General features: G+C 47.2%; 1 protein-coding gene across 2 annotated transcripts in view; it reads left to right on the top strand.

Moving 5' to 3' along the window:
• Positions 1-13812, top strand: part of LOC6589277 (titin) — a 121476-nt gene that overhangs the window by 98592 nt on the left and 9072 nt on the right. For both annotated transcript variants that reach the window (XM_026989190.1, XM_026989189.1), the window contains exons 5-6: positions 774-2963; positions 3261-3785. In XM_026989190.1, coding sequence (XP_026844991.1) covers positions 774-2963; positions 3261-3785 — 2715 coding nt within the window. The remainder of the gene's footprint in view (positions 1-773; positions 2964-3260; positions 3786-13812) is intronic.

Genomic DNA, 13812 nt, shown 5'->3' on the forward strand with positions numbered 1-13812 from the left:
TCGTGGCATTCTATAAGAATGTGTCCTTTCGCTTATAGGAATATACTGCTAATGTCTACATATCTAAAGAAATCCATCAGATGTGGAAGATTCTATTTAGAAAATAGATAATAAGATACATTAGAAATGGCTGATTGTATCTTTTATCAGTATATCATTCAGTTGGAGTAGGAGTTAGGATGGCAGATAACCCTAAATACACTTTTTCCTTCCTTAACTCTTCAATATCTTCAGCACCGAAAGATACTCCTTCATTTGACCTCCAAAGCAGGGATAGCTGTTCAATGAATCGCCACCCAAAAGGTCTTTCAACTACAAATTATCAAAAGCATCTCCTCCCCCTCTCTTTTCCTGAGGAGATTGAAGGCTCTAATGCTAATGACTTTCTCTTTCACTCAGGGAGAGGGTGCACACGGGGTCAGGGGGCACCACTTCATTAGTTTAATTAATAATTGACAAATTTCGTGTCTAATCAGACAACGTCCATGCGAAGCATGGCCCCTAATCATGACCAGAGGTACAGCACCTCCTTCAGCTCCTGCTCCTTTTTGCATCCTCCTTTCGGGATGACTAATTCAATTAGAAGTTTCTCGGATGCCGTCTGATTATGCTGGCCCCCGAAAAATGCTGCGTGTTTATTAATTTTCATCATTTTTTGGGGCAGAGGAGAATTGTGTGGCTGCTTTGATTTACGAGGACACACAGTCTCCCTCTCTCACTCCCGCTCTGTTTCCTTGACTAATTTTCGCCTTTTCTTTCCCTCTCCCTTACAGACTATCCCCGCGTCGAGGTCGGCCCCGAGAATCCACTGCGCGTGGAACGTGACCGCACTGCAAAACTGGAGTGTAACGTCGATGCGAAGCCGAAAGTGCCGAATGTCCGCTGGACACGCAACGGACGCTTCATTAGCTCCTCCCTCGTCCACACGATCCACCGGGTGAGTGTCCAGGACGCCGGCAAGTACACGTGCAGCGCCGACAACGGACTGGGCAAGACCGGAGAGCAGGAGCTCATTCTGGACATACTGTACCCGCCCACGGTGGTCATCGAGTCGAAGACGCGCGAGGCCGAAGAAGGCGAGACGGTGACGATACGCTGCAACGTGACCTCGAACCCCTCGCCCGTGACCATCGAGTGGCTGAAGGAGGGGGCCCCCGACTTCCGCTACAACGGGGACATCCTCACGCTGGCCTCTGTGCGGGCGGAGCATGCGGGAAACTACATCTGTCGCGCGGTGAACATCATGCACAGCCAGGGACAGGAGCGCAGCGAACGGATTGGCAACTCCACGGTGGCCCTGCTGGTCCGCCATCGTCCGGGACAGGCCTACATAACGCCCAACAAGCCAGTGGTCCACGTGGGCAACGGCGTGACGCTCACCTGCTCGGCCAATCCCCCGGGCTGGCCCGTGCCCCAGTATCGCTGGTTCCGCGACATGGACGGGGAGTTCTCGAGCACCCAGAAGATCCTGGCGCAAGGACCCCAGTACTCGATACCGAAGGCGCATCTGGGGAACGAGGGCAAGTACCATTGCCATGCCGTGAACGAGCTGGGCATCGGCATGATGGCCACCATCGTGCTGGAGATCCATCAACCGCCGCAGTTCCTCGCGAAGCTGCAGCAGCACATGACCCGCCGCGTGGGCGACACGGACTACACGGTGACGTGCAGTGCCAAGGGAAAGCCCGCCCCCAGTGTCAAGTGGCTGAAGGACGACGTGGAAATCATACCCGAACTGAATCTGTACGAAGTGCAAACGAATCCCGATCAGGGCTTGAACGGCATGGTCACAGTTCAGAGCCAGTTGAAGTTCCGGGGCAAGGCCCGACCCAATGGCAACGATCTGGTGCCGGGAGACCGGGGACAGTACACGTGTCTGTACCAGAACGAAGTGAACTCGGCCAACTCCTCGATGCAGCTGCGGATCGAGCACGAACCCATCGTCCTGCACCAGTACAACAAGGTGGCCTTCGACATCAGGGAGACGGCCGAGGTTGTGTGCAAGGTCCAGGCGTATCCCAAGCCCGAGTTCGTGTGGCTCTTCGGCAACAATCAGTCGCCCCTGACCATGTCCTCCGAGGGACACTACGAAATAAGCACCACTTCCGATAAGAACGACATCTACACCTCTGTGCTGAGGATCAACTCGCTGACCCACTCGGACTACGGGGAGTACACGTGCCGCGTGGCCAACAGCCTGAACACCATACGTGCCCCCATCCGACTGCAGCAGAAGGGTCCGCCCGAGAAACCCACGAATCTGCGGGCCATGGACGTGGGCCACAACTACGTGTCCCTCAGCTGGGATCCCGGCTTCGACGGGGGTCTGAGCAAGACCAAGTTCTTCGTCAGCTACCGACGCGTGGCCATGCCCCGGGAGGAGCAACTGATACCCGACTGTGCCACGCTGGCGAACTCCAACTCGGACTGGGTGGAAGTCGACTGCCAGCGGGATATACCCTGCAAGGTCACGTCGCTGGATCAGCACCAGAGCTACGCCTTCAAGGTGAAGGCACTCAACCCGAAGAGCGGCTCTCCCTACTCCAATGAGATCCTGGTGACCACCAAGGTCAGTCGGATTCCGCCTCCGCTGCAGGTCACCTACGAGCCGAGCACCCGCACTCTGGGCATCGATGTGGGTGGCACATGCCTGTCCCTGGTGGCCGTCGTGGAGACCATGGTGCACGGGGACACACCCCGGGCCGCCTGGGAAGTGGTCGACACTGTGGACAACCTGCAGCTCTCGGGCAATGGCCCCACGCACAAGGAGAAGATCATCGACCGTCTGATGGGCACACGACGCATTGGCGGCGGTCGGGCCTTGGGGCACACCATCAGCGAGGATGAGGACGACTCGGGGCTGAACACGCTGGCCCTCGAGGACGAAAACAGTCCGACGGTGCGCGTCAAGCTCTGTCTGCGCAACAATCCGGAACACTGTAGCGAGTACACGGATGCCGAGAGTGAGTATTTCTGAAGATGGATAGATGGATGGATGGGTGGGCGGACGGACGGGGAGACGGGGACTCCTCGTTGATGATTTCCATTATATGCAAAGCCATTACGAGCAATTGCACCACTTGAATGCTGTGATGCTGCTGCAGTCCGATGGATGGACAATCAATCACTCATCCATCCAGCATTCACCATCCAGCAGGGCAGCATCCATCCTTCTGGCCAGCCAGCCATCCATCCATCCACTTCATGCCTCTGCGAATGCATTTTTCATGGCTTCATTTTCCCCTCTTCTCTGTCCACAGTTGGCCGACCCTACATAGCGGAGGCTTCGGCCCTGGCCACGCCCACACTGATTGCGATAATCGTCTCGTGCATTGTGTTCGCCCTGTTCGCCGGCCTGCTGCTCATGTTCTGCCGCTGCAAGCGGAATCAATCGAAGAAGAGCGCCGCCGCCAAGGACTACGAAATGGACTCCGTTCGACCCTCCATCGTTGCCGCCCAACAGAGCCAGGCCCCGCCGCCATATTATCCCGCCAGCGGTCTGGACAACAAGGCCCTCGAGCATTCGATGGACCTCGCCCTCAGCATGGAGGAGCAGAAGACGGCCCTCTATGCCACACAGAACGGCTATAGCTATCATCCGGGCAGCGGTGTGGTCGGCGTCGGCGGCATGGGGGGCATCGGTGGCAGTGTCGTCAGCGGCATGGGTGTCGGTGGCATCGGTGTGGGCGGTGTTGGCGGCGTCGGTGTCGGCGGCATCGGTGGCAGTGGCGTCGGTGTGAATGGAATACCCGGTCTGACAGGACACACGATGCCAGGAAATGAATGTAAGTACACATACACATTCACGGATGTGCTCTAAAGGGTAGATGGGGTGGGGTTTTCTGGGGTTTTGTTGGTTTGTGGGGTTTTAGTGGGTTTGGATTTGAAAAATCACTGACTTTGGGTGGATTTTTATTGGAGCGGGGGTTTAAGGACTTTATTTAGAGGATTATCAGTAAAACTTGAAATCGAATCACATATGGGAGTTGAGGGAATGGCAAGTGAGAAGTGGATCATTGGTGCCACTAAAACACTCTCCAATACATTACTAACAATGTCCCATAAGCGAAAGGATACATTCTTAAAGAAAACCGATACAATTAACGACTAAGAGTGATTATTTGGGATTTTGTATGATGAAAAACGATTTCGATATTGTTTAAAATTATAATGGAATTTTGGTACTATTATTCATAAGAATTGAAGAAGTTGTAGAGTGGATTCTATAAAGATATCTAAAGATAGCCAACAGATAAAGTTACAGATACATACATAGTATATCTAAAGATAGATTAGATCCATTAGATCCCAAAGACCTACAGATTCATATGAAGTTTAATCCATGAATAGAAGAACTTTGGAACTGTTCTAAGTACAAGATACTTTGCATTCAATATAGATACTTTACGTCAATGAATTCTCACGGGTAAGGGGAAGATATCTGGGCGCCCCGATGCTGGTATCAGATGCTGGAAGATGTGTCCAAGGGTACGCCAAGGGAGTGCTTGCCTTTGCCGAAACCAACTCGATTCTCGAGGATTTTCAAACTTCATAAAGCACTCGCGACGCGATGAGAATCGATGAGAAATCTGTGGAAATATCTATCAAACTTGAAGCAAACCCTTTTCCAACTTCAAGGCTCTCCACACTTTCACCTTAACCACAGTCCACGTTTATATACAACCATTTTTCATACCATATATAATGTATTCCACCATAGCCTTCCACAAACAACCTTCAAGTGCAAAAAACCAAAAGGTGAAAGAGGAAAACTAAAAAGAGGAAATGCGAAGAAAGAAGAGCAAAACCAAAGTGAGAAATACTTCCGGTCCGACAGGACTCTGGATTCTAGAGGCACAGGCTCTGGGACGGGAACGGGGATGGGGATGGGGACGGGGAGGAGACTCCTCGTACGTTTCGGTGATTTTTCATTGTCCGCAAAACAAAATGAAATCCGTGCCGGAGTGTAGCTCCTCCCCCTCTTCTGTTGTGTTGGGGTTCTCTCAAGAGCGGGGCAATAGGTGTGTGGTTTTTCTGCAAAAGAAATTATTGTTGCGTTGCCCATGAAGTGAAAAGTGCAAAATGGAGTTCGAGTGCAAATCGATGGCAATGCGCATTCATCAAGCGCTGCGCCTCCTCCCCGAAGCACATGCTCCCCCTTGCAACGCACCACAGAAGGTCCTTTTTCTCTCACACAGAGAGCGCGAGAGAGAGTCTGAGAAGGGAAAGCACTTTCCACTTCCGTTGTAAATTTGTTGAAACAGCAATTTTTTCTAACGCTTTTTTTTCGCTTGCTGCTTTGCAGCATTTTGTAATATACTTTCCATTTCATTGTTGCTGCTGTTGTTCCTGTCGCCGCTTGACGCGCACGTTGTCGTCCATTCATTCTGCAGCCAGTCAGCGAGCGAGCGAGCGACCGAGCGAGGGTGGACCATGGTCCTTCGCACCCGTCATCATCAACGCTGTGGTCCTTTCAAATGGAGGGGACTGCCCTCCCGCCCTCTCTGTGTGTGCTGTGTGTGTCTGGAGTACAAAATGAATGCGTAAACTGGACTCTGGATGCTCCTCCCCCTGCGTGGGGAGGGGGGTGGGGGTGCTGTGGTTTTACACAATTCGCCATACAATTCATTATTAATTGTTGTTCCCGGTTTTCGCTTTATTTTTTAACCGCCGCCGCCGTCCCCTCAACAGTTCTTTTGTTGAAACCATCGCGATGGTTGTGTGGGGCAGAGAGAGTGGCTGTGGCAGTGGCCTGGAGGGGGGTCTCCGGTGAAGGTATTAACCTTTCACATTTGAAACGTCAAAAGGGAGAGGATACTGTGCAAGGAAGGTGCGAAGGATGAGCAGGTGGCGAGTGGCGAGTGGCGTTTGGTATTTTGTAATGATGTGAAAATTAAAAATTCCAAACGGAAACTGAAGCGTTTTTTGGGGGAAATTTAGAGGTTGAGATGGAAGTGGATGTATCTAAAGGGTTCTTAGAGAAAGTGGGGGATAAATAGAGGGCTGATGGTGATAGAATGCGAAGGAATCTTTTGCGGAAAAGAAAGATACAGATATCTTAAGATTTATATGTGATTTTAGAGCGAAGAAACTAGTATTTAAGGCGTTCTTTGGGTTATATCTGCAACGTTCTAATAGAATGTGGGAATAGTGAGGAAAAAATTTAGATTCAAGCAGGGATATCTAACGAATTGTTTGAGTATAGTTATAGGAAAGATACAGATACCCAAATCATTCAATGAGAATTTTCAACAAGTACCATACAGAAGAAGATTTAGATATCTGGAGTAGTCTCTGAAAAGGATATACAAATATCAAAGACAAAATAGAGATACTGTATCTGTATCGCTTTCCCTGTTTCTCTGTACTTGTTATCCGTATTTCTGTATCTATTTGTCTATTTTTTCTATGAGACATTGCTTTCAATATATTCATGTATCTGCAGCAGGCTCTCTGCGAAAGTTTTGTGGCAGTTAAAAGGGGAATCTTCGGAATACATTGAATATATCTGAATCCTTTTCAAGCCTGTACGTTAATGGACAGATATTTCTTCAGTCGCTTTTCGGTAGCCTTTAAAAATGGAATTTGCCTCTAAAATGTTGAGATTTTTTTCTGGCAGATTCTCTGCAGCAATCAATGTGTCTGGTATTTGGGGGCAATTTCAAGTTTCAATTGTTTTGAAGGCCAATTAAAATTTTAAGGCGCTTAGCCAAAGGACCAAAAAAGACTCTAGAGAGAGGAGTGAGAGAGAGAGCCATCGCAGAGATCTGGAGAAAAGGAGAGCAAACATTGCCACTTAATTGCATTTAAAAACGAACTGCCAGAGAGAGAGGCAGAGAGGAGTAGAGGCTGTGGCAGAAGGTGGGGGAGGGGGGAGGAGAATGAAGTGCCAAAAGGAGTAGAGGATGTGGCAGAAGCAGGAGCAGGGATTGGCTGTGTGGCAGTGGCAGTAACAGCTAATTTGGCAAGTGAAAGTGGCATGAATAATAAAGGGTTGCAAGAGCAGAGACAGAGAGAGAAGGCGAGAAGGGGAGACTCCCAAAGAGAAGGCAGTACAATCGGGAGAAGTGAGAGAAAGAGAAGGAGAGGGAGAAGTGTTGAGGCAACAACAGAGAAGGCGGCAGCCAAACAACGGGGCGACGGGGCAACTCCTTCTCCTTCTACTGCTGCGCCCCCCTATCCATTTCATTGTAAGCGCTAATTGCCGCTTAAGGAGTACCCAGTCGTCTCCATGCCCCATTCCCAGTGCCACAAGCATGCCGCACACGAGAGAGCACACGAAAATGTCCTTTGCCAGATGGTCCATAGCCCAAACCCCACTTGCAGGAGTTTTTGACGTTGTGCGGCCCTCATTGTTGGAGTTGCCTGCACTTTTCGGGCTCGTTAACGGTTTGCCCCATGCCCTAGCACGTGGCAAGCTCCAATTGCTTTCGTCGTAGGCCAAATACCTAATGAACTTTGCATGTAGCCCCCCTCTGCCCTCACGACGACGACGACGACGACGACGACAATAAAAACAATCAACGGGCGGTGGAAATGCTGGAAACAGGGAAAGTGCAGCCATAGGAAATCGAGAGAGAGAGAGAGAATCCTACCGAAAAGGGGCGGGAAGAAGTGGAGACTCCTCGCTGCGGTTGATTTTTGGGGGATTTTAGGGGAGCAAGAGGTAGATTACACTGGCCAGCAGGGAAATTGCCAGCCAAAAGAAACCCCAAATGTGATTAGCTTTGAGAATGAGCTTTGATTGTGGAAGCAGGGGTAGAAATGGTGTACTTCGAACTAAAGGGGTTCCGATGTGATATTTGGCATTTCTTTAGAACTTCAATGATCCCCTTATATGATGAATATTATCTGTATTCTCGAAGGAGAATCATCAGAAGCTCTTAAGATATTAGTTAACCAAACAGAGGCATTTTCACACTGAAGATGATAGTACATTATGATGATGGCAAATAGAGGAAACAAAATCTGGGTGAGGGAAGTTTCAATAGGAAAAAATTGAAGATATAGTAGTCCTATTGCGATCATAGTGGTCTATGAAAACATCAATCAGAAGAAAAGGAATTTGCGGAGAAAATATCTGATATACAAATTGCTGTATTTGGTGTAAAAGTTCTGTTCAAGGAAATAATTCATAGAAGAGCCTTTAAAGTGAATCTAAGGCCCTGTTCTGTTATGGTAACATCTTACCAGGTATGGACGTAGGTTTTCGAACGGTTAGGGTCAATTTATTGATCCGTACTGGTATGGGTATTAATGAATTGTTAAGAGAAACAATTGGTATAGCTTTCATGCGAAAATTCTTATACCCAGCACTCAGAGCATATATTTAGGGTACTCTGATGTAGGTATCGTGATGTTGAGGCACGTTGGCCCTACAAAAACTGTACTCCAAATGGTTAATGAAGCCCAAAATGAGACTTTTCCTGGAAACCAAAACCGTTCTTGAACCCTTCTCAAGTATCAATTAACAGTCCCTGCTAATCATCCATGAAATGCCCGATAGACCCCAACTTTTAAGCCTAGTGTGGCTCCAAAAACACTTTAAATGCCAAGTACTTTCGCCGTTTAAGTTCTTGAAGCCTTTGCGGTGAAAGTTTTTTGCACTCTGTAATGGAAAATAGAGGCGGAGGAGGGGGAGGCTGTGGACCGACGACACGCCTACGGCTAGACATCGGCGAGGACATGTTCTCCTGGCAACTAAATGCAAACAGAAAACAGAACCAGAGAACAAAAAAAAAAAAAATATAAAAAATATATGGAAAACCCGAAATATAAATGCAAACAAATGTCGTGTCGTATCGTGGGGCATACACAAGAGTCAACCAACCATCGAAAATTTCAGCATAAAAAAAGGAAAATAAAAAGAATAGAAATAGAAAAGAAAGAATTTCGCGCTCTCTCGACAAATTTATGCGCTAAATAAATAAAGCCATGAACTCGGGGGCTCGACGGGCCAACAAATGTCTGCCCCCAGACCCAGCCCTCGCCTCCCTCCCGCTTTGGGCCATAGTTTTTCGGTTGGGATTCTTGGTCTGGAGGGAGGTGGAGGGGCTCGAGGGTTTCTATGGGTTTTAAAATGCAGCCAGCGATGGCCCCGCAAAGCAAATAGCCGCAAAATAGTTTTGCGCGCCCCAAAAACGCAACCGCAGCTGAAGAGTGGTGGAAGGAGGGTAAGCAGTGTGTGGGGAGGGGGGGAGGGGGCATAGTGGTGCCAGATTCTATGCTGCAGCAGCCTTTTAGGCTCTTGTCTGATTTTGCCAGTGATTGCCTCTCGAACATGTTTGTCTTGTTGCCGGCCAAACAGCTGGGTATTCCAGGGCAGCTCCTCCTCTTATCAGCGAAGGGTATGGGGTGGGGCCTTGGCCCGGAGAGCCAGATGACCAACGGATTGACCGAATGACCGCACTCTCGAGCGGCACACAGACCACGGGTCGGGGCACGGGTCGGGGGCCATTCAAAGACACAAATCTATGAGCTCCAATTTGTGCTGGCTTTTGTTTTTTCCACTGCCTCGGCCACCAACTAATTGGCTTAAATCTAAACACAGTTGCCAACACACACATACACATGCACAACGAACCGATGAATGAAAAGTCAGCGGTGGAAAGCAGGGAAATTGAAAGGGAAACCAAAGAAGGAGGAGGGCATGATGGAAGCTATGGGTAAACAGAGGGAGAATCTTTGGAGAATAAAAAAAAAACCGGCAGCAAGAATAACAAATGTAAAAGGAGAAGGGGAATCTACAGAACCAGAAACAATCTTAAGGTAGAGTAGAAGATTCATTTCGAAAGCAATACCCTTTCTCCGCGGAGAATGAATGAAAGTAAAAGCTAGAGTTATCCCCGAGAAACCATAGGAACTCAGTTCTTTTTAACTTTCTCTTCAAAAAGGAAAAGCCAAAGTTTCCGCCTAAAAAAAGGGTCAAGAGCTGTGTCTTGTTGGAAAGATATACCAAGAGCTATCAATACCCCCGACTAGACGGCGTATCTTTAGAATTGTCGACATCTCAAAAGATATTCCGTGAAAAGATCAGCAGCTAAAAAGCAGGAAGGCGTCGTCCTAGGGCCAAACCAACAGCCCTACGAAAATGTTGTACTACACTCTGCTCTTTCGCTGCTCTTTTCCCTCCACCCCCCGCACCCACTGTATACACCCCCGCTAGTTTTCATTCATGCTTTCAACACACAGCAAAAAACAGCAGCGGGAAAAGTGAAGCTGAGGCTGAGAGAGCGCAAAAGTTTTGGGCCAACTTGGGGCCCCTCCCTCCCGCCCTTCCACTCCCCTTCTCGGGAACGAAACACCAACATTAACATGAAAAACAAAGGAAGGCACTGCACTGAAAGAATAGAACGATGTTTGATTTGTAATATAGGAATATTTTTATTAAAATTAAATTGCATACAACTTGTTCAAAATTTAGTGATTTTTCAATATATTTATTTTCAAATAAAATGGCTTAAGGTTAGGAATTTTATTAAATATTTATTTAAATTTTATTAACTTTAAACATTTTTTTAAAGGTTTTTTTTTTTTAGAATTTCTAAAATAAGTTTCTCCGAGTGTATTAGGAAAAAACAAGCCTGTAGAAAAGTGCAACACGGCGGCAAGTGCAGAAACTCAACAGCAGCTCGACGTGCCTCGCTTTCCCCAGTCCTTGCCCCTGCCCCGCTCCCGCCCTACTTCACCTATCCTTTCCTTCTGTGGCCCTTCGTTGTTCCTGCAACATTTAAGCGCATTTAGGGCAAATGCCAGGCAGCCTCCTGCCACCTGCCCCCTGCCACGACCCCCAGGCCTCGACTCGACTTGCATCGCGTCGCGTCGCTAATTAAAAGTGCAACAAGGCGAAGCACAGGGTGCAGGGGCCAGGAGAAAGCAGAGCAACAGAAAAGGTCGAAGAGAGAGTGGGGCAGGGGCAGAGAGTGAGAGAGGGAGAGGCAGAAGGGCAGATAAGGAGGCGACTGCCATTAACACCCGAGAGCTTGAGGTGCAAGCTGCCTGAGAAGCCAAGTGGCAGGCGGCAGGCAGCAGCCAGCAGCCAGCAGGGCAGGCAGCAAATGTGAGTAGGGCACAACTTGTGGCAACTCTCAGTTGCGCTCTCTCACTCTTTATTGCTCTCTCTATTGCTCTCTCTGGTGCCCTGCTATTTAGTTAACCGTTAATGGCATTTGAAACTGTTTTTATTGTGCGTCTTCTAGGGCTCTGCCTCTGCCCGTGCCTCTTCGTTTGCTCTTCATCTGCCACTGCTGTTGCTGCTGCTGCTGCACAAAAATGTTGCATAATTGTAAGCGCTTCCGGTTGAAAAGTTTGTCGAGTGAATTAGAGCTTCGGCGGCAGAGAAACTTTCCTCCTCCCTTTCCCTTCCACTTTCTCTCTTTTTCTCAAGCCCTTTTGGGCCCAGAACTCGTTTACATGAAAGGATTTTTCCACACAAACTGCTCCAGAGAGGCACTCGGTGCGTGGGGGGGGGAGGTTTAATAACCAATAGGGGGATTTCTGTGGCGGGGAAGACCAGAACTATGCCGCAACTGTTGTTGTTATTTGCTCAAATCAATGCGGAAAAACTTTGACAAACTTTAATTGCGTCCCCATTTGTTCCCACTTGCCAACTCCTTCGAGGAGTAGGAGGCAACCCAAGTACGTAATACTCAAAGAATAGGCAGCCCAAACCCCTTTTCCAGCTTAAGGAGTACAAACGAGCCCCGTCTTTCGCTTCGGGGAGAAGTAGGCAGCGAGCTCCCTCCATTCCAGAGAACTGTTCCATTCCAGACAATGAAAATGCATTAAAATTTTTCATTTTGTAGAGGAAAACTAGAGATGAATATTAACAGCCGGAGAACGAAGCTTTAGATACTCTTAAAAATTACTTTTTCCTAGGGGAAATATGTGATAAAGTCTTTGGATTTCAATCAAATTTGCTTGAAAAGTGGAAAAACATAAGACATTTCTATTCCCACAAGAATACGTTTTTCTAATGATCTTTGCTATAACATATTGATGATAATTAGTATGAAACATCATATAGAACCACCATCGGTAGCTTTTGGTTGGCACATTTTCTTTATTTATACCTATTGCTCCTATTATATCTATATGATTGGGAGATCCCATCATAGATACTACAGTCTTTCTCTTCTACGAACTTCCTACAGAAAATAAAAGTACCTTTTGACAAGGATCCACAGACACAGAGTTAGACAGAGAAATATGGTTACAGTACTGTCTACAGATCTCCAGAGTCGTAAACACTGCCAATCCCTTGCTCAAAATCGTAGTATCCTTGGCTGTGAAAGAGTATGCAACTAAGAGAGTGAGAGACTGAGATGGAGAGAGTGGAAATTTTGTTATTTCGGTCAAATATTTTGCTCATTGTGTGGCAGGCAGCAAAAACTTGAGCAATCAAAAGTTGCCTCCATCCGAAAAAGATTCCGTACTTTTGATGCTTATCAAATTGAAAAGTTTCATTCAGTGCGCTCATATTTATTATTTTTTTTTGCTCTTGTGGAATTGCAATTGGAGGCGGAATCCTCCACCAGAATACGAGAAATACGGCAAATACTCGTACAACAACGGACGGAATCTGTTGGCATAAAATTACTGAAGCAAATATGCAAATTGCATGGCCAAAAAGAGCAAAAAACCATAGAAGAAGGAACAGCGCATGAAATGTAAATGAAGTTAATATTATTACTGTTTTAGTTTTATGGCTAATCATAAAAATTATCACGCCCACCGCCACACAATACGACGGCTCATAAAATCCGGGAACCGGAACACGCGAATAGTCCGAAGGAAACTTGTCATAAAAGCAGAAGAGAAAACAAACAACTCACGCAACATGTCAGGGATACATATATGAACTCGTATGTGTATGGGGATATGCTAGAGGACCTGCTCTCCCGCTCCTAGAATAATTTTCGGGGATAGGTTCCATCTGAAAATTTGCACAAATCGAATATTTTATTGCATACTTTTCGATGCGTAGCGAAAATGTTCTGAGAACGAAATGCTCCAGTGGGAAATCTCTTGGTGTTTTCGATGGGGGAAACGATAGAGAAGGCCAGAGATCTCTTTAAAATATGTGTTTGCTGTAATTTTTCGGAAGAAAAATGGTTAGGGAAATAAGGTCGAATTATTAAAAATTAAAAAAATATATATCCAACTTAAATTTCCATGTTCTCAATTCTTTATATAAATTCCATCAGAAATCATTTTAGAAATTAACTCGGAAATACTTTCACGACTTGAAATTTTGTTTACAAGAAAATCATGAGGTTTTTCCTGAGAAAACACTTGCCAGAACACATTTTCCGCTGCATTGAGGGGAGACGGGAGTCCCAACTCAAAATTCAAAAAGTTTTTTGTTGCCAGCAAAGCGTGCGTTTAATATTTATGAGTGATTTATCACGATATAAAAATAATAATAAATGCGACCAAGAGGCAGCCCAGGCAGCGCACGCACCCAACAAAAGAGCGGCAGGGAACAAAGAGCCAGCCGAATGGGGAGCCAAGGAAGTCCTCCCAGCTGCTCCTCGTCAAAAAGCGTAACAAGCACCGCCGTGTGGACATGGCTCCTCGTAAAAATGTCCTCTAGCGGAAGGATGAATGGCAGAGGGTCGGGTTGGGGTGTGTACCCTCGAAAGGTTTTATGGGGTTTGAATGGAGTTCAAAGTAGGGCACGCGGCAGGGGGGGCAACTATTAATTACGCCATGTCTGACGCTGATTTCCGCGACTCTTTGACTCCACGACTCCATAACTGGAGACCCAATTTTCGTGCCATTTTTATGTGTTAATCAATAAATAAAAAAATA

This window comes from Drosophila persimilis, unplaced genomic scaffold, assembly GCF_003286085.1.
Source record: "Drosophila persimilis strain 14011-0111.01,24,50 unplaced genomic scaffold, DperRS2 tig00000191-arrow-pilon, whole genome shotgun sequence".
Classification (NCBI taxonomy): Eukaryota; Metazoa; Arthropoda; class Insecta; order Diptera; family Drosophilidae; genus Drosophila; species Drosophila persimilis.